We start from the raw sequence: 21,588 nt of genomic DNA, 5'->3' as shown, positions 1-21,588 counted from the left end.
GCTATATGGGGAAGGATGCCTTACGTGGTGCACCAGTTATCCATAGTGCTCTTAGATTAGATCTCCTGAACCTCTTCTCGTCATGGGTTTGCATCTCTACCTGCAATTCAACTGTTTGGGCAAGGACACTTTCTCGGGTACGTCATCTTCTTCTGTTGTCTTCTGTCCTCTTTTGCCCCCCATCACAGTATTGGATTTCTCTGCGCCCAATATCTAGCATTGTAGCCAGTCCGTTGTGGTGGGGACGTCGTGTACCCATTTGGTGGTAGCCCCCTGACAACACAGGAATCGGACTGCTGTTGCCTGAGCTGTCAACTCCCCACGTATGCCAAAGAGTAGATGCCTGTCTTCCTGGGCAATCAAGACTCCCGGCAACGGCCATCACGCCAAGTGGCCTTTGCTGTGGCTGCGTGGCACCTGTGGTGAGAGCCCCTGATGGGAGTGGGTGGCATCAGGGCGGATGACCTGCAATGAAGTGGACTAAGTCATCTTTTGCTGGGGAACAAATGGCCCCTGCAGTCTCTAAGAAAGGAAAGGTTGATTTCCATGCTATCAAGTATGACCTTAAATCATTTTCCTCCCTACCAACACCTTGGAAGGAACGTAGGGCTTCAGGGAGACAAGATCGATATTCGCCACCTTACTTAGTGTGCAGCAGAACCCATGGGTACTCCTTTCTGGAAACGAAGCCTCTGTTTTTTGTTGAGCACTCAGAGGATAAGTTTGGGGAAGTGACAGCGCTGTCCAAAATGCACAATATGTCTGTTTTCATTCAGATGGCATCACCAACCCAGTCCCTAGCGTTACTCGACTTTGACAAGCTGGGTAATATTTCTGTTTTGATCACTCCCCACAAAAGCCTCAGTATGGACCAAGGAATTATTTTTCATCGTAACCTCCTGTGACAGTCGGATGACAAGCTCCATGCCAATTTAGAATGGTGGGGTGTTTATTTCGTCTGGCGCATTTACAGGGAACCCAAAGACAATGGGGTTGCCACTGGTGCATTCATCTTGGCCTTTGAGGGTGATTCATTGCCTGAAAGGGTCAAGGTGATGGCTTAATGATGTGATGTGACATCAAACCCTATGTTCCTCCCCCTATACGGTGCTTAAAATGTTGGAAATTCAGGCACATGTCCTCTCTGTGTCCTTCTAACTCCACATGTAGAGATTGCAGACGTTCGCTACATCCGAATACTCCATATACGCCTCCTCCCATCTGTGTGAACTGTGGACAGCATCACTCCCCATGCTCGCTGGACTGACCAGTGCTCCAAAAGGAACACAAAATTATGAAGTACAAGACACTGGACAGGTTGTCTTACCGCAAGGCTAAACTCAAATATGAAAGACTTAACCCTGTTCCCATGCGATCTTCTTATCCTGCCGCCACGACGGCGTCGCCATTGATGATGCCATTACACCCACCATCTCAGGTTACTCCAGTGGGCCGTCAGGGCAGCCCATCTTCCTACCCCCTCCAGTTGGCTGGTGGCATGTCTTCTTCTGTTGCTCTCAAAACTTCTACTTTGGGAGCATCACCCCCCAATGTGCCGGTGACATTGGTCCCCTCCCCCCAGCTGGAGAAGAAACGGCCCTATCCGGCTCATCTTATGCAGAAGTAGGCCCTTGGGACTCTACCTCCCCCCCCCCCCCCCCTGCCCCAGTGGTCTAGTGGACACCAACCCGTGGTTGAAAGAGCCACTGGCTACTGGTCAAAGGGGCTTCAAGGTCTTCCCCTGTCCCTGAAGCGACTTCAGAGAAGCCCTCCCAGCAAGCCCCTAAGGAGCAGCGAGAGGGCAAAATTTAAAACGAAGTAGTTGTCAAAGAAACATGAGCCTCCAGTGGCCCTTACACCAGCACTCCCCCTCAGCTCTGCATATGAGAATGAGGTGTAGATTCCGGCATCCCCTGAGGATCTAGACCTCGCCGATGCCTCGGATGCCATGGTACTGAATGCCAACACTCACCCAGTACAAAATTGTTAAGGCTTTCGTGGCCACTTGTTGACAAACTGCCTATTGGCTTCTGTCTCGGGTTCTTCGGCCGACGTTCATCTAATAATTTTTCTGACGTTTCGCCAGCACGAGTGGCTGGCATTGTCAAAGCTTCACCCTCCATTGCCGGTGGTGAACTGGAGGCGAGCTCGCGGCCGCAGACTATATGTACCTGGCGCGCCAACGTCCGAGGGCTTCTCCGCGGTCATTTCCGCTGCGGTTCTCCTCTTGCTACCTGCGACGGTCGTTCGCTGCAGTACGGGAAGCCAGGATCCGTTTACCTTAAGGCTTTCCTCTTTCTTGTTGAAACTGTTCGCGTGTTTTTGGATTTCTACAGCTTCTCTGAACAAGCGCGTGTGATAGTGCTTCTCTACAGCCAGAACTTCCGTTTCGGCGAATTTTATTACGTGGTCGGTCTCATTCAGTGCGTGCTCTGCCACGGCCGATCTCTCCACCTGCCCCAACCTGCAATGTCGCTTATGCTCTTTGATCCTGGTGTTAATGGATCGTCCAGTCATTCCGACATAAACTTTTCCACATGTGCAAGGTATACAGTATATTCCCGACATTGCCAGTGGGTCTCTTTTCTCCTTCGCCGATCTAAGACACTCTTTGATCTTCCTTGTCGGTTTGAAAATCGTCTTTACGCTGTGTTTGCGCAATATACGGCCGGTTCTGTCCGTCACTCTGGGAATGTATGGCAGAAAGGGCGTACCCGACATTTCTTTTTCTGGTTCCTTACTTCGCCAAGTGTTTGGCTCTGTTACACTTCTAATGTAATTTGTGGAGTACCCATTGCTCCTCAGAACACTTTCCAGGTGTTGCATTTCTCGTTTGAGGTGTTGAGGCTCACATATTCGTCCTGCTCTCGTTACGAGCGTACTAATCATGCCTCTTTTCTGGCTCGGGTGGTGGTTTGACAGTTTGTGCAGGTATCGGTCCGTGTGTGTCGGTTTTCGATACACGCTGTGTCCCAGGTTTTTGCCGTCCCTTGTGACCAGCACATCTAGAAATGGCAGTTTCTTGTCCTTTTATACTTCCATGGTAAACGTTATGTTGGCATGGAGGCTGTTCAAGTGTCTCAGGAATTCACCGAGCTGTTCTTCACCATGGCTCCACACCACGAAAGTACAAGTACGTCGATGATACTTTCGTGCTGTGGAGCCATGGTGAAGAACAGCTCGGTGAATTCCTGAGACACTTGAACAGCCTCCATGCCAACATAACATTTACCATGGAAGTAGAAAAGGACAAGAAACTGCCATTTCTAGATGTGCTGGTCACAAGGGACGGCGAAAACCTGGGACACAGCGTGTATCGAAAACCGACACACACGGACCGATACCTGCACAAACTGTCAAACCACCACCCGAGCCAGAAAAGAGGCATGATTAGTACGCTCGTAACGAGAGCAGGATGAATATGTGAGCCTCAACACCTCAAACGAGAAATGCAACACCTGGAAAGTGTTCTGAGGAGCAATGGGTACTCCACAAATTACATTAGAAGTGTAACAGAGCCAAACACTCGGCGAAGTAAGGAACCAGAAAAAGAAATGTCGGGTACGGCCTTTCTGCCATACATTCCCAGAGTGACGGACAGAATCGGCCGTATATTGCGCAAACACGGCGTAAAGACGATTTTCAAACCGACAAGGAAGATCAAAGAGTGTCTTAGATCGGCGAAGGAGAAAAGAGACCCACTGGCAATGTCGGGAATATACTGTATACCTTGCACATGTGGAAAAGTTTATGACGGAATGACTGGATGATCCATTAACACCAGGATCAAAGAGCATAAGCGACATTGCAGGTTGGGGCAGGTGGAGAGATCGGCCGTGGCAGAGCACGCACTGAATGAGACCGACCACGTAATAAAATTCGCCGAAACGGAAGTTCTGTCCGTAGAGAAGCACTATCACACGCGCTTGTTCAGAGAAGCTGTAGAAATCCAAAAACACGCGAACAGTTTCAACAAGAAAGAGGAAAGCCTTAAGGTAAACGGATCCTGGCTTCCCGTACTGCAGCGAACGACCGTCGCAGGTAGCAAGAGGAGAACCGCAGCGGAAATGACCGCGGAGAAGCCCTCGGACGTTGGCGCGCCAGGTACATTAGTCTGCGGCCGCGAGCTCGCCTCCAGTTCACCACCGGCAATGGAGGGTGAAGCTTTGACAATGCCAGCCACTCGTGCTGGCGAAACGTCAGAAAAATCATTAGATGAACGTCGGCCGAAGAACCCGAGACAGAAGCCAATAGGCAGTTTACTCACCCAGTGATGACAGGTGATGCTGAGGCCTAATTTGCCTCCTTGGTCACTCCCTGCCACCCCGGACGACAGAAAGTGTCATTCTCCACTGGATCTGCGGTGGGTTTTCCTCCCTCCTGGCTGAGTTACATCAACTTTTAAGCAGTATCCCAGCTTTTTGCATTGTCCTTCAAGAGACCTTGTTTCCTGCAACGTGGACCCCCACTCTTTGTGGCCATCAGGGGTACTACAAAAACCATCCTGCTTATGACAGACTGTCAGGTGGAGTATGTATTTTCATCCTTACCTCTGTCTGTAGTAAACCTGTGCCCCTTCAAACACCTTTAGAAGCTGTGGCTGCCAGGGTGAGGACAACACAGGAAATTACCATCTGTAATGTCTACCTTCCTCCAGGTGGTGAAGCTCCACCCTATGTTTTCACAACTTCCCCCATCTTTTCTCCTTCTGGGTGATTTTAATGCCCGTAACCCTTTGGGGGGTGGAGCTAAGGTTAATGGCTGTGGCAGAGATGTTGAGGACCTACTCATTCGCCTCAACCTTTGCCGCCTCTATACAGGTGCCCCCACACATTTCAGTGTGGCACATGGCACATATTCCGCCATTGGTCTCTCAGTTTGCTGTCCAGGCCTTCTCCCAGCTATACACTGGAGAGCACATGACTGCCTGTGTGGTAATGACCACTTCCCCATCTTTCTGTCACTCCCCCGGCATCATGCCCATGGACGCCTACCCAGATGGGCTTTAACCAAGGCAGATTTGGAAGCCTTCACTGCTGCTGTCACCATTGAGTCTCCCCCACATTGTGCCATCAATGTGGTGGTTGAGCAGGTTACTACAACAATCGTTTCTGCGGCGGAAAACATGATCCCTTGTTTATTAGGGTGCCCCCAGCGAAAGACAGTACCTTGGTAATCGTCTGAAACTGCTGCAGTCATTGAGGAGGCTCTACAGTGACATACATGGCACCATTCCCTGCAGTACCTAATGGCTTTTAAATGGCTCCGTGCCCGCATTTGACAACTTATAAAGAGATGGAAACAAGAGTGTGGGGAGAGATGCGTCTCGAACATTGGGTAGAATATGTCACCTTCCCAAGTCTGATCGGAGATCAAACGTGCTTTTGGGTACCAGACCCCAACAGGTGATCCTGACAGTAACATCACTGGCGTCTTACCTACCGTCACAAGCGTGATTGCCGATCACTTTGCTGAGCACTATGCTTGAGCCTTGGTGTCAGAGAATTACTCCCCAGCCTTTCGCACCCTCAGATGGCAGATAGAAAGGAAAGCCCTCTCATTCACAGTGAACCCTATAATGCCCCATTTACAGAGTGGGATCTCCTCAGCACCCTTGCACATTGCTCGGATACAGCTCCTGGGCCAGACTGGATCCACAGTCAGATGATTGAACATCTCTCGTCTGACTACAAGGGACATCTCCTCAACATCTCCTGTCATCTTCACCGGATCTGGTGCCATGGCACCTTTCCATCACAATGGTGGGAGAGCACCATCATTCCAGTGCTCTAACCCATTAACAGCCCACTTGATGTGCATACCACATATTGGCCCATCAGCCTCTCCAATGTTCTTTGGAAGCTGCTGGAATGTGTGGTGTGTCAGTGGTTGTGTTGGGTCCTGGAGTCATGGGGCCTACTGGCTCCGTGCCAGGGCGGTTTCCACCAGGGTTGCTCTACCACTGATAATCTTGTGTCCCTCGAGTCTGCCATCTGATTAGCCTTTTCCAGCCACCAACACCTTGTTGCTGACTTTTGTGATTTATGAAAAGTGTAAGACACCACTTAGCGACATCATATCTTTGCCACATTATACGAGTGGGATCTCTGAGACCCACTCCTGATTTTTATGCAAAATTTCATGTTGCTTCATACTTTGTGTGTCCAAGTTGGTACCTCCCGTAGTTGCCCCTATATCCAGGAGAATGGGATCCCACGGGGCTCTCTATTGAGTGTATCTCTATTTTTAGTGGACTTTAACAGTCTAGCAGCAGCTGTCGGGCCGTCCGTCTCACCTTTTCTGTATGCAGATGACTTCTGCATTTCGTACTGCTCCACCAGTGCTGGTGTTGCTGAGTGGTGCCTACAAGGAGCCATCCACAAGGCGCAGTCATGGGCTCTAGCCCATAGCTTCCAGTTTTTGGCCACAAAGTCATGTGTTATGTGCTTCTGTCGTCATCGTACCATTTATCCAGAACCAGAACTTTACCTTAATGATGATCCACTTACTGTAGTGGCGACATGTCGATTCTTAGGACTGGTTTTCTACACCAGATTGACTTGGCTTCCTCACCTGGCAGCACCTCAACGCCCTACGCTGCCTGAGCAACACCAGCTGGAGTGCAGATCGCTCTACGCTGCTGCAGCTCTACAGAGCTCTTGTTCAATCCCGCCTTGACTATGGGAGTGTGATTTATGGTTCGACGGCACTCAGCATTGCATTTACTCGACTTTGTGCACTACTGTGGGCTTAGATTAGTGACAGGAGCTTTCAGGATGAGTCCAGTGACCAGTGTGCTGGTGGAGGCTGGTGTCTCTCCACTGCAGCTCAGACGTGCACAACTGCTTGCCAGTTATTCAGCACACATTCATAGTTCCCCTGAGCATCTGAATTACCATCTCCTTTTCCGACCCGTGGCAGTCCGTCATCCGCATCGGTGGCCCAGATCGGGGCTAACAATTGGAGTTCACGTACGGTCCATTTTCTCAGAACTGGAGGCCTTCCCTTCCCTTCCCTTCCCTTCCCTTCCCTTCCCTTCCCTTCCCTTCCCTTCCCTTCCCTTCCCCACCTCTGCTTGCGGTCCGTTCACGTATGTCTCCATGGTGTAAGCCTCAGCCGCAGCTTCGTCTGGACCTTTTGCATGGCTCTAAGGACTAAGTTAACCCCGTAGCTCTCTGCTGTCACTTCCTCTCAATTCTTCACATGTACCGAGGCAATGAAGTTGTTTACACCGACAGCTTGATGGCTGTTGGTCATGTCGGCTTCGCGTATGTCCATGGAGGACATATTGAACAGCATTCCTTGCCTGATGGCTGCAGTGTTTTCACTGCGGAGCTGGTGGCTATTATCTCGTGCTCTTGAGCACATCCATTCAAGCCCTGGGGAGTCATTTCTTCTGTGTACTGACTGAAGCAGCCTACAAGCTATCGACCAGTGCTACCCTCGTCACCCTTTGGTAGTGACCATCCAGGAGTCCATCTATACCCTGGAATGGTCCAGTCGTTCAGTGGTGTTTGTCTGGACCCCAGGACACGTTGGAATCCCAGTCAGCAAACTTGCTGACAGGCTGGCCAAATAGGCTACACGGAGCCCGCTTACGGAGATCAGCATTCCCATAACTGACCTGCATTATTTTTAAGCCCCAAGGTTTTTCGGCTTTGGGAGGTGGAATGGCATAGTCTCAGTATGCATGACAATCTGCCTGTCATTAAGGAGACTACAAATGTGTGAAAGTCCTCCATGCGACCCTCTACAGGGACTCTGGTTGTCTGCCAGCTCCACATTGGCCAACCCACGGATACCTCCTGCACCGTGAAGACCCGCCCCCCTCAGTGTCAGTGCAGTGCCCGGCTGACAGTGGCCCATATATTGTTGAGCTGTCCTTTGGCTGCCCTGCAATGGAATCTTCAGCTACCGGTCTCGTTATCATTAATTTTAGCCGACAACACCTCATCAGCTAATATAGTTTTATGTTCTATACATGAGGGTGGGTTTTATCATTCTATCTCATTTTTAGCGCATGTGCTTTGTCTCTCTTTGTTCTCCACCCTAGTGCTTTTAGGCTGGATGTTTAAATGTGTCGCATAGTGGCTGGTTTATCCTTTTTATTCTTGTGGGTGACCAGCCATGGTCATCTGCTCTCTTGTTTTTATCCCTTCTACCTGTTTCTTGCGAATCTCTCTGGTTTTATTGTCCAGTTTTGTCCAATTTAGTGTTTGTTGCCCTTATGTCATTCTTGTCGTTTTTCCTTTCTTCAAGCATTGTTTTTTGTGTCTCGTTTGTTTTACTCCCACCCTTGTGGAGTTATTTTAATCAGAACGAGGGACCGATGACCTAGCAGTTTGGCCCCTTTCCCCCTCTTTTAACCCAACAAATCAAACTACAGTAGTCACAACAGCAGAGTGAAGTGCACACCCAGACTGGGCAGTGTCTGTACTCCCTTCCCCATGTTGCCTCATTCGACTGCAGCCTGCCAGCTCCAAGCATTCCTGCTCAGGTGTGCCATATCTGAGCACAGTGTGCTAGAGTGGTGTGTGCAAGCAAAATCCCCAGTGTTAACAGACCCCTTTTTTTCTTTGTGTGTTTGTTCAAGTACTCAAAAGATGTAGTTCTGACCACAGTACTTTTTACATGCATACATCTAATCTTATATAAAAAGCAGTTCTGGATGTGATCTACAGAATTTTGTTGTCAGTTTTCCAATAAATATGTTTGGAGAAATCATTGCCTGTCAACTTCATGTGATGAAAATGTGAAAAAGAGCTTAGGAACTAAGGCAATATTTATGTTTCTGGATCACATTTCATGAAAGGAAATGTAATCATCATTATTTCAAAAATAGTTTGAACAAATTCCCCTTCCACTGTTGTATAGTCTGCAAAGGGAATGGTATGCTTGGAAGGTCAAAGATGCATTTTGGGACTACTTGAGATAGCCTCTGTTCCTTTATCCTTTGTATGTCTTCCTCTGGAGGTCAGGGAAGGGGTGGGGCAGACTATAATAAATTTAAATTATAGGAGTAAAACATTGCAATACAACCTCCACTGCCAAGTTATTGACTATAAGACATCTGAAATGGTGGATAAGCTGCAAGGTGACAAATTTATGGTGTAAAGCAGTAGCGTTGATTGGTTCTGGATGACATGGCAGTCCTCATCAGCCAGACCAACATATCGTCGACAGGTTTTGTGGAAGATACACTCCTGAATATGTAACAATAATGGAAATTCGGGGATGGACCAATACATGAAATAAGAGAAAAGCAACCACTCACCTGTAGTGGATTGATGTGTGGAGCACAGAAACACACAACTGAAAACAGCACTAGTTTTTGAGCACTGGCTCTTTTTCTAGCAGAAGTACACACACTTAAGACACACGAATACACATACACCGAAACCTACACTCCCATGGCCATGACAAGATTGATGATTGATACCTGATTATTGAAAGCCATTGCCTGGGCTGATGGAGCTGAGAAGGGGTTGGTAAGGGCGCAAGGAGTTGATATCCGGAAAAGGGTGGGAGGGGGACAAAAAGAGAGAAAGTTGAAGATGATGGAGAAAAGGGAGAGTAGAGTGGGGGAGGGGGGGGGGAGGTTGAAGAGTGGTGGGAGAAGACAGTGCAATATCTGGATGGAGAAGAATGATCTGGAAGAAGAGAGGAGGGAAAAGGTACGATGAGGCAGTGGAAAAAGGGCAGCAGAGTTTCGAGCCAAGGGGATTGTGTGAGTGCAAGAGATGTTTGAGACACAATTATGATCTGTGTAGTTCAGAGAAAATTGTGCTGGAAGGGAGTATGCAGATGGCCTGTGCGCCGAAGCACTTGTTGTCATTTGTGTTGTGGTTTGCATTATGTTCCGCATTGCAGTTTGTCACAGTTTCACAGTGGCTGTTCATAAGAGTTACAGTTGGTTACGTGTAATGCCTATGTAGAATGCTGTGCAGTATTTGCAGTATAGCTGATGTATAACATGACCACTTTCACACATGGCCATATCTTCTATTGGATAGGATATACCTATGACTGGACTGCAGTAGAAGATGGTGGATGGTTGTACAGGCAGTTTCTGCATCTGGGCTGATGCCAAAGGAATGACCCCTGGGTTGCAGGGTTGGGTGCAGGATTGGAATAGAAATGGCCTAGGACATTCTGTAGGTAATGTAAATGGCAGAACATTAATTTGGCAGATGTGGGTAGGATATCCTTCATTTCAAGAAATGACAGTAGGTAGTCAGAAGCCCTGAAGGAGCGTGAGATTGAGCTTTTTAAGGCCAGTGTTATACTGGGTGATTAGATGGGTTATGTTCGGCAACTAGTTAAAATGTATAGTGGTGTCAGAGGAATTGATGGCAGGGGTGATCTGTTTATGGATGACCTGGGTAGGATCTTGTCTGACAGTGAAGGTTCTGCTTTCCATGACAGATGCAGCATCCACAGGTGGTGACATTGTAAGGATGAGACTTTTTGACATGGAATGGAAGACAGCCATCAAAGCAGAGGTACTGTTGGCGGTTGGTCATGGGTCATGATTCATTCCCTTGTGGTCAGCCCAGTTGCAAGACCTGTCCCATACATCTACCCACAACCTCCGAACACAGTTCAGTTCCAGGCATCTCCTATCCAGTAAAATGGAGGGCAGTGTATGAAAGCAGTCATGATATACACTATGTGATCAAAAGTATCCGGACACCCCCAAAAACATACATTTTTCATACTAGGTGCATTGTGCTGCCACCTACTGCCAGGTATTCCATATCAACGACCTCAGTAGTCATTAGACATCGTGAAGAGAGCAGAATGGGACACTCGGCAGAATTCATAGTCTTCGAACATGGTCAGGTGATTGGGTGTCATTTGTGTCATACATCTGTATGTGAGATTTCCACACCCCTAAACCTCCCTAGGTCCACTGTTTCCGTTGTGCTAGTGAAGCGGAAATGTGAAGGGACACGTACAGCACAAAAGCATACAGGCCGACCTCGTCTGTTGACTGACGGAGACTGCTGACAGTTGAAGAGGGCCGTAATGTGTAATAGGCAGACATCTATCCAGACCATCACACAGGAATTCCAAACCACATTAGGTTTCACTGCAAGTACTATGGCAGTTAGGTGGGAGGTGAGAAAACTTATGTTTCATGCTCGAGTGGCTGCTCATAAGCCACACATCATGCCGGTAAATGTCAAATGACGCCTCGCTTGGTGTAAGGAGCATAAACATTGGATGACTGAACAGTGGAAAAACGTTGTGTAGAGTGATGAATCACAGTACACAATGTGGCGATCTGATGGCAGGTTTTGGGTATGGCAAATGCAAGGTGAACATCATCTTCCAGCATGTGTAGAGTGCCAACAGGAAAGTTAGGAGGTGGTGGTGTTATGGTGTGGTCTTGTTTTTCATGGAGGGAGCTTGTACCTCTTGTTGGTTTGCATCGCGCTATTACGGTACAGGCCTACATTGATGTTTTGAGCAACTTCTTGCTTCCTACTGTTGAAGAGCAATTCGGGGATGGTGACTGCATCTTTCAACACAATCGAGCACCTGTTCATAATGCGCGGCCAGTGGCGGAGTGGTTACATGACAATAACATCCCTGTAATCGACTGGCATGCACAGAGTCCTGACCTGAATCTTATAGAACACCTTCAGGATGTTTTGGAATGCCAACTTTGTGCCAGGCCTCACTGACCGACATTGATACCTCTCCTCAGTGCAGCACTCCGTGAAGAATGGGCTGACATTCCCCAAAAAACCTTCCAGCACCTGATTGGACAAATGCCTGGGAGAGTGGAAGCTGTCATCTAGACTAAGGGTGGGCTAACACCATATTGAATTCCAGCATTACCAATGGAGGGCACCATGAAATTGAAAGTAATTTTCAGCCTGGTGTCCAGATATTTTTGATCACATAGTGTATATCAACTACGTGCAATTACTGTACAGCATTCTATTTGGGCCTGACAAATGACCAACTGTGTATTCACATGAATGGCCATTGCCAAACTGTGGCAAACCACAGACTTCACATCCAGTTGCCAAACATGCTGTACACCACTACACAAATGACTTCAACAGCTGCTTCACTATGTGGGCCATTTGTGTATTCCCTTCCAGCACAAGTTTCTCTGAACTATGTGAATGGAAATTCTCTCTCCAACATACCAAGCACTCTCAGAATCCACCTGACATTTACCTCTGCTGTCCTGTTCCCACCACCTCACTATATCTATTCCCTTCACTCTTCTGTCTATATCGCTTCATCTCCATCCTGATCATGCACTGTCTTCTACCGTCCTCTCCCCCCACGAGCGGGCACATTCTCTCTCTCTCTCTCTCTCTCTCTCTCTCTCTGGCAATAATATATCCCCTCCTCTGACTCCTGTTTTGATTCTGAATATTTCAAAAAAGTCCTCCCAAAAAATTAACTTTTGATGTGTTGTTCAGAGTTTGTTTGAAAAGTTCCTTTATTTATTCATTTATTTATTTATTTTTTTTGTCGGTGTGGAATTCCTCTAATAAACAGAACTGCACATGCCACTCTACAGAATAATATGTCTTTATGAAATCAACAAAAATTATTACATTTGTTTACTTTTGTGAATGTGGATACTGGTATTAAATTATAGAATTTGTTTCTGCAAATGATATCCATTTTTAAACCCACCTGGTACTCTTTAAATGAGCTGTTTGGAATTACAACTATATATTCCATTTAGTTATTATTCCATCCTAGACTTTCCATTATTTAATTTTGACATAATGGTCTGTTTATTTTTCCAAGTTATTTAGTAGGGCTTGAGAACAGAGTTACAGCTGACTGAACATGAGTAAAGTCCTCTGTAATTGTTTATATATGATTTGTCCTCTTTCTTATGAAGTGCTGAATTAATGCCCACGTCCATTTTTTGGGATATTCTCACTACACAAAATACCCTGTAATATTTCTTGATGAACAACGACCACCACCACCACCACCACCAGTCCTCATTTTGCTTCTACTAATGAAAAGATCTGTGTCTCCCCTCTACTGCTATCTGATAATTTATGTATGAACAAATTCGCTACCATATTTGAAGATGCCCCATTTTGAGGCTTTTCTTCTATGGTATAGATATTTGATGTGAGCCTCTGGTTTGTTATACAGTGTGTCTCTGCTAAGAGCTGTCAGGTGCATTTTCTCTGATGTTTGAACAGCTATTTACAATTTCATTTTTTCATTGTGTCCAAACAGATAGTGCTCATCATGTCTTTTGTGCGACTCCCAGTTTCAATAGATAGTGCCAGTTAGTTTCCCATTACAAACAAAATTATTTTTGAAGTGGAATTTTATGTGCCTATTTGGCAGAGCAGTCTCAGAGTATTCTAGTCCGATATTCATTTTATAGATATGTATTAACTGGAACAGTAAAACACTAAGAACAGCAAGTACTCCAGCAGTGACAGCACTGCTCTGGCCTGCACTGAGTGGTTGCCAAGCATCCAGCACTACTGAGTTGCTGCTGGATTGCTGTTCATTGTTCATGTTTTAATGTCCCTGTTAATACATATTGATAAAATGAAAACCAGACTAGGCTAATCAGAATGTGAAATTTCGTTTGAAAAATAATCTTGTCTGTTATGGGAAACCGACACTGTCGCATGAAAGATGTGACGAGCAGTAATCGCTGGGCCTGATTACAGCATGCATTGCAAAAACAAAATTGCAAGCGTTTGTGGAAACACTGGAGAATTGTGCCTGATGACTCTTAGGAAACATACACAGTATAGGTAGGTGAGACTCACTTTATGCAAAAAGGATGTGTTTAATGTTATATCATTGTGTCTTACTAACTAGACATCTATGCTGCTCACAAAGGCCTTGTCAAGATTGTAGAAATACCTATAGGATTGCTTCTGTTTCTTAGCTCAGGCAGGACTTCATTTCAGAGATCACAAATTGCTTTCTCTACAGAGAGTAATTTACAAAAGCTAAACTAAGAAGCGCGTAAAAAGTTATACTATGAAAAATAAATCAGTGTTGTGTTGTAAGCTGTTTAATCAAAAGTTTTTGAAAATGTTGTCGGAAATTAAGTGGGTCTGTATTTAGTGGTAATTTGTTTGTGACTATTTGTATGGATTGTTCTCAGTCTGCATATTAAAGACGGTAAGAAAATATGCCTCAAGTCATTACTTGATTACCAGTGTTGTACCACTGCTTTTCTTAGCCTAGAAAAAGTGTCCCATGACTGACTTAGCAGAAAATCGTCATGGCAGGGTGACACAAAAAACTGTAGCTGTGGGGGCCCGTATACACTCTTGCACAAGAAGTCATGATGAGACTATGCTGACATTCTAGAAGTCATCAACCATGTCTTCTGAATAGCGAAGTTGTGACACCATCACAGCACAGCCATGGCTGTGATACAACTGGTATAGTGGAAGGATTGGAACAGTAGGCAGACATGTCATGATTGTCCGACAACCATGCCCTGCGCTTCGGTTGTGGTGTGGTTTAGGGAAGAAACATGCTGCCATTCAGAAACAGTATTGGACCATGCTTTGTACTCTGCACTCTTTTGTCCATCCTGCACTGAGGCACATATTTGTCCAACTAACATGGCTGACTTTGCAGAACCTGTCATAACGGAGTGCTGATCAGCTGCCTTGGAGCTGGTGTGATGCTACTCCACTGGAGTGCTGACCATATAACCTCACTGCCTACTGGGCGAGGAGACACTATACTCTGGCTGAGGCAGTGCTGCATGCTGGCCCTGACAAGAGGCCACTTGCTGATCTAAGCACACTCCACCAACCAAGAGTAGCATGTGTCTTGGGTGTGCTGAACGTCACTTGACAACACTGACTGTTCTATGTTTCTTGTGAAATAATTGTATTTATGTAATTACTGATTTTATGACTGGATATTGCACATTCTCCTGGTCCCTACCCACTGCCTCGCTTCAAGCAGACATTGGATGGGGAAGTAAATGTCATGATCTCTAAAAGGAAGGCCGCACCACCCACCATAGATGCCCACATTCGATATAAGAAGTTGCCACTGCAACATTGACAACCACTGTCAGTGGATGGAGAAATGGTAGATGCTTCTGTCTACATTTGGTGCAAGAAGTGGCCACATGGACTGAGGACAATGTCAACACACAGTGTACATTGTCATCACCACAGTAGAGTTAACAGACTGTTCTCACCCCCCCCCCCCCCCCCCTTCCAAGTATCTTGGTGAATCAGTTGGTCTTCTACCTGATATTCAATTGTGTTTTTGTCTGCAGATTGTGTCATTAGGATTGGACAATGATTTGAGATTATGTACAGTGAATTATGAAAGGAGCATATGCTAGTGTGTGCCTAAGTAGTGTAGGCATGTAACTTATTGTGAGCAAGGGGTATTACCCATTGTTTGGAAGCATATAAAGTGTTAGCCATGAGTAGACACTCTTGTGGAGAAATTTGGTTACAGCAAAAAGAGTTATGATAGTCTTACATTGAAGTATCCTTGCCATCCTATTTTAATATTTTCCTGTTGTTTATTTGTTTGTTGTGTATTAGATAAAAGATTTCACAGTGTTTGTGTTGGAAACATGGGATTACTTTAGAGGGAACTTTGTGAGCTGTAGCAGTTCAATTATCTCAGTTGAGAGCAAATGCACATAAGCAATTGAAGGTTAGAAGAGTTGACAGGACTTTGTCCAGTTTACCTGTTCCCGCACTGGGTCAAACTCCCATTGGTCTAGTTAATCCAGTTGCCAGTTTTATAAACAGAAGACAGAAAAGAAATGAAGAGAGGGCAGCTAGATGTGCAGAGCAGAGTATTGATCAAGGGGTAAATTACTGCAAGCTTAAGAAGACGAGAAATCAAATAAAGATAGTACTTGGATGAAAGCAGTCAAGGAAAAGAAGTTAAAATGCAGAGTTTCATTACAGCAGAAAGTACTAAGATTGTAGAGGTTAAGGAAAATAATGTGCAATTTTCAGCTCTATGTCTTCTGTGAATTCAGATTCTATATCAGGTGTAGTGCCAGACAAAGTAAATACGTGTTCTACATAGATAGATAGATTTTATTTATTATGGAACACAAGAATCTATAAATATTATTTATTGCAGCATTGAAATAAAGTAGGCAGATACTGGTCCATTTTTGAGGAACTAAATTGATCAGCATTTGAATTGTAAAATATTTACCTCACTTTAATTCCACTATGTTTGTAGTGTACGTGATTATGATTGTAACGGATAAAATGAAGATACTTGTTCATTTTACATATATTCTTTCATTAATAAAGATTTTTTTGTAATTTTATAACATTTTCAGAATACACAACTGTATTGTGAGAGATACATCCTATGTTCATAGAACATCTTGCAGAGACCTCTGTAAAAAACTTTGTAAACTCCGTTTAGTCGTATATATGCTTACTAATGTCAATTACAATTAAGTGTTTCTCTCTTCTTAAAAACAAAAATAAATAAATCAATAAAAATAGACGAAGACATGATACGGAAAGTGATGGTGGTATTATAATAATAACAGTATCTGCATAAACTTAAAGTACTGGGGTACTCTTGCATTCAACAGTTTGTTAAAGGATATTTAGTGTCTTGCGGGTGATATTGTGTGGTTTGAGTACACTAAAGAAGTTTGCCATGAGCAACTCCCAACTACGTCATTGAAAAGAAACCCCATACTGTATTCCTTGTGCAGGACTTTGTAGTTTTCCGACCTTCTTCCTGCCTACCAGCCATCACATTACAGTCACAGAGACTGGCAATCGTAGAGACTGGGGAAACAGGCAAACTACACAGCAGACTATAATTTTCAACTGAAAAATCTCTCTCTCTCTCTGTCTCTGTCTGTCTGTCTGTGTGTGTGTGTGTGTGTGTGTGTGTGTGTGTGTACCTTTCACATCATATTTTTAATCTTACACTAGTTAAAATTAGGTATAAAATTTTAAATTTTCAAGATTTGATGAACAACTTAACTAGTTGCCACATCGTAGGGATGTGAAAACCCACTCTCAGATCACTTTCTGTTTTAAAATGTGTGAACCATAAGACAAGGGAAGTGGATGTAACACCCTAGACTTCTGTCATGGTTATGCTGATGATGTGTTGGTTTCACTTTCAGAAAATCGTGAATGTCATCTTAAGAAGTTTTCTTCTGCTTTGTTGACCATGGCATACAGCTAGATCCCCCCCCCCCCCCCCCCCCCCAAAGAAAAAAAAAAAATTCTGCCACGGCATACACCAACTATCGAATGGGTCACCAACCTGAGAGAGTATCCAGTCCCAACAACAGCACAACAAGAACTGGGTTGATATCTAGGCGTGATAAACTTCTGTCACTGTTTTATTCTTGTGCTGTTGAAGTCCAGGCACCACAGCTTGCAGTCCGCACAGTGTGTGGTTCCAAATCTCTCACATAAAAAGTGATCCACAGGAGGTTTTGAATCATGCCAGGCAAGCCTCAAGCAGGTTTCACCACGTGCACATCTTTCTGATCTTTGGTGATCTTTCAGACGCTTCAGCTTATTCTGTGGATACAGTTCTGCACCAGTACATCAAGAGCCTGAAAAAAGGAAGATTTTTTTTCCCTCCAAAAAGCTGTTAGAATAATGGTGCTCTTTGCCTTCATACTATATGTTCTTCCTGGATGCCCATAAAAGCAAAAAATGTTTTTTGTTTATTGTTGATAGTCACATCTTCACTATATACATCAGCCATTGACCACTGACGATCACAGTTTCGCAGCTCCGGAACAACTATCCACCAGTCCACCTGAACCACTGGAATTTCATTGCCCAGTTCACAACTCATATTGATCACATCAGTGCCACCAAAAATGTGGTTGCTGATGCTCTGTTCAGCATTGCATCATGTCTCAGCCAAAATATTTCAATGATCTAGCAATGACACTGAACTACCATACAGAATTGAAAGCCTTGCTACAAGGAATGCTGACCCTTCAATTGCAGCACCTACGTAGCAGTGTACTGTGATGGAGCCAAATGCTGGTCACAGCTGAGCAGACCCACGTCACTAGCCTCCCATGCTGTGCTCGATTTGTGATGGTACCATTACCTCTGATGAAACAAATAATGTTGTAAGATTTTTTTAAAAAAGTACTGGAGCCTCCTTTTTTATAAATCAAGCACTACTTCTGTGTATTCAAGTCCTTGGATGGACTGTCATCCAGCAAGCACACATGGTATCAAGCCGCTGCTGACACATCACTTTGTATGACCTGCTGTGCAGGAAGACTGCCACTCATAAATCCAGGAATTTGTCACCTTCCATATGTAAACAGTGATACAACTTTTGCAGGCACTGCTTAAAAACTCATTACTCTAAACAAACATTTAGCGCACATATTTCTGGATCTCATCAGGCCACTTACTGTTTCTAATTACTTCCGCTATTACCAGACCATGATCAGCAGGTTCCCAAGATGGCCAGAAGCTTTACTACTACAAGATCAGTGGAGAATATGGCTTCCGCTTTCAATTTTGATTGATAGTGCAAAGAGCTGTCTTTTGGAAAGTGGTGTGGCAAATACTAATATTCTGCACCAAGGGGCCCAGAGCTATTTTAGGTGTGATAGCTTTTAGAAAAGGTTGCATGCCCAATATTGTTTGAAAATATTCTTTGGGCAATGTGTTACACATGTATCAAAATATATGGAAGTGTATAGTGATAGGTTTAAGAAGTGGACCGATTTGGTTGCTCAGTTATTTTCCTTGACTGTATCATTAGAATCCACATGCCAAACAAATTTAGAATCTACAGTGCAGAATTGGATGCAATCATTAATGTTCTGGATCATATGAGATGTGATGGAGGACAAGTTTTGATGTCTTCTCCAGTTCTCTTGATGCCTTAAACTGTTTTCACGCATAGAAAATACTTCAGGTGATTGAAGACTCTCTTATGCATCTACATGACAAGAGAAAGGAAATGGTATTCTGCTGGTATCAGAGTATGTGAGAATCCATGGAAATAAGGAAGCTGACATTGTAGCCAAGAAAGCTTGTCGGCTGTACTCTATAAAAAAGAAAGAAAAGCTGCCCCCTGCCAGCGGCTTCCCCACTGTTGAGCTGCAAGTGTTGGAAAATAAGTTGTGATCTGTTAAACCAACTTCATTGTAAGGAAGGCTTGAACTCTGGCACTCACATTATGAAACAGCTCGGTGGCAATCTGATCAGTCACACAAAAATGTTGAGGGGATGGTCATTTTACACAACACTGGCACTAGGAAACATACACCCATATAAAATCAGGTGTATAAATTGTGATGAATCATCTACAGTATTTCTCATTTGTGTTGGCATTCATACAGTCAACACATCCAACATGATTGCTCACAGTATCTGACAGATAGAACTAGGTCAGTTGAAGTATTGTGTGGATCTACGAAATCACCCACCCAGCTACACTTTTTGAAATACATCGATGCAAAGGGTGGGGCATAACATTCATCCTAGCCACTACCATAGGTTACACTTAGGTGCAGTAATAGCAGACCACCTCTGGGACATTTTTCCCTCAAGTTAGAAAACCAGACATGTCACTCGCTAAACGTAATAGCATTAGTTAGTTTTGTGATGATAGTTAATGCCTATGTATGTTTTCATCTGATAATGCACTTGCTCCCAAAGGAAATCGATTTTTCTGTAGTATCCAGTTAATAAAATTGTGTAGCAGTATATATTCATGAAATAGATATATTTTAATATCTGTTAACACAGGTACTCAGGCTACTATGCATGCAGTCTGTCACCAACAGTGGTTTACGCCAGAAAGTCTTGGAGCATTACAAAAGAGACATTCTTCAAACCTATGGTTTCCAGCACATTCTGACACTTAGCAACCTTGAACAAGCAGGACTGTTACGTGTACAGGTAAGATAATAGCCTAATATTCATCTCAGTAGAGTCCATAATAGAATTAGGAGACATGTCCAGAAAGTAAGTACTGCTTTGGAAACAAACTCATAAGAACATTTTTTCCAAATCAAAATTTATTTTTACAAGAAAGACCATTTCTTAAACTATTTTTTTACATAGTTACCTCCCTTGTTTAGACAATTGTCATGGTGAGAAAACAACTTTTCTGTGCACTGTTCATAGAAAGATGACACCAGTGAAGACAGCCATTGCTGAATACCTTTTTTTTAAGTCATCCTGTCAAAGTGCTTTCCTCCAAAATCGTGCTTCAATTTTAGGAACAGAAATTAGTCAGTCAGAAGGTGTGAGATTGTGCCTATAAGGTGTGCGATCAAACTGCTCCCAACCAAATTGTTAAATAAAATTTTGAGTGACTCCAGGAGAATGAGAGGATGTGTGTTCATCATGAAGTGACACAGTGCCGTGACTGAGCATTTCTGCCCGTATGTTCTGAACTGCATGCTGATATTTTCTCAGTGTGTCACAGTATCATACCACATTGACAGTTTCATTTCTGGGAAGGAACTCAAAAAGCAGAATGCAAAACAACTGTCTGTAGCAGTGGCTATCGTCATTGGCAGAATCTTTGTATTAATAGGGCACAGAAAAGTTGGTTTCCTGCTATGAAAAATGTCTGAACAGTGGTGGCAGCTATGTAGAAAAATAGTTTAAGAAATGCCGTTTCTTGTAAAAATAAATTTTGGTCTGAAATATGTTTTTATGAGAGTTTTTCCAAAACAGTACTTAGCTTTCCTAAATGTCTTGTATTATACTATTTCCTGCTTTTTTATGAGACATAAAAGTGTTGGGAAGCAAAAGACCTTTTTTAATTTAAAATTAAGTTGAATATACAAATTAAGATACAGAAATTTGTGGAAATGAGAGAAATTCTTCCCTAGCATAAGTTACCCAGGATGGATTGATAAATAGTGCTACAGCATGATTTCCACATCATATGCAATACGTGCAAAAAATTCAACAACAAACTCTAAAGAACCTGACTGCAGCCTTTTTTATTTACCACAGAAAACGCGCGCATTTCTTGAAATGATTATCAGTGAATCTGCTAACCTGTATGTTTAACACTGCTGAACCCAACAGAAAATACTATGACTTTAGCAGTCACTATAGAGCTTGGATGTTTTTGGTTGTGACATTTTTTACGGGAAATTATACCAATTTCTAGATGCGGCAGTGATTTTGGTGCTGTTGTACAGTCAAGATGGCTGCAAAACTTAGTGCTGACCTAAAATAATGTTGTCAATAGGTTTTGTCACTTCTTCATACAGTGCTTATCAAACTGCAGATTATCTGGCATGCAAATTTCGACACCAGTCTCAAATAACATAAGCTTGGCAGCAGTTTATGTACCCCCTCATCCATCTCGTCAAGTCCCACAGGGAGGCCTTCTCATTTGCTTAATATCAGAATCATAACACTAATTTACTGTTTTCTGTGGACAAAGAAAAGCTGTGATGGATTGCTGAATGTACATTCAGATTTATGTGACAAAGTGAGGTGGTGCTGTGGGTAGCACACTGGACTCGCATTCAGGACAACAACGGTTCAAATCCGCATCCGGCCATCCTGATTTAGGTTTTCTGTGATTTCCCTAAATCGCTTCAGGCGAATGCTGGGATGGTTCCTG

At 44.1% G+C, this 21,588-nt stretch overlaps 1 protein-coding gene across 1 annotated transcript in view; it reads left to right on the top strand.

Moving 5' to 3' along the window:
- The window catches only part of LOC126204429 (vacuolar protein sorting-associated protein 33A), a 112,080-nt gene that overhangs the window by 72,268 nt on the left and 18,224 nt on the right, over positions 1 to 21,588 (top strand). The window contains exon 9 of the mRNA XM_049938819.1: positions 19,743 to 19,895. Within this exon, the coding sequence (XP_049794776.1) occupies positions 19,743 to 19,895 (153 nt within the window). The remainder of the gene's footprint in view (positions 1 to 19,742; positions 19,896 to 21,588) is intronic.

Source organism: Schistocerca nitens, chromosome 9 (assembly GCF_023898315.1).
Source record: "Schistocerca nitens isolate TAMUIC-IGC-003100 chromosome 9, iqSchNite1.1, whole genome shotgun sequence".
In the NCBI taxonomy this organism is placed as follows: domain Eukaryota; kingdom Metazoa; phylum Arthropoda; class Insecta; order Orthoptera; family Acrididae; genus Schistocerca; species Schistocerca nitens.
This window is presented reverse-complemented; position numbering and strand designations above follow the sequence as displayed.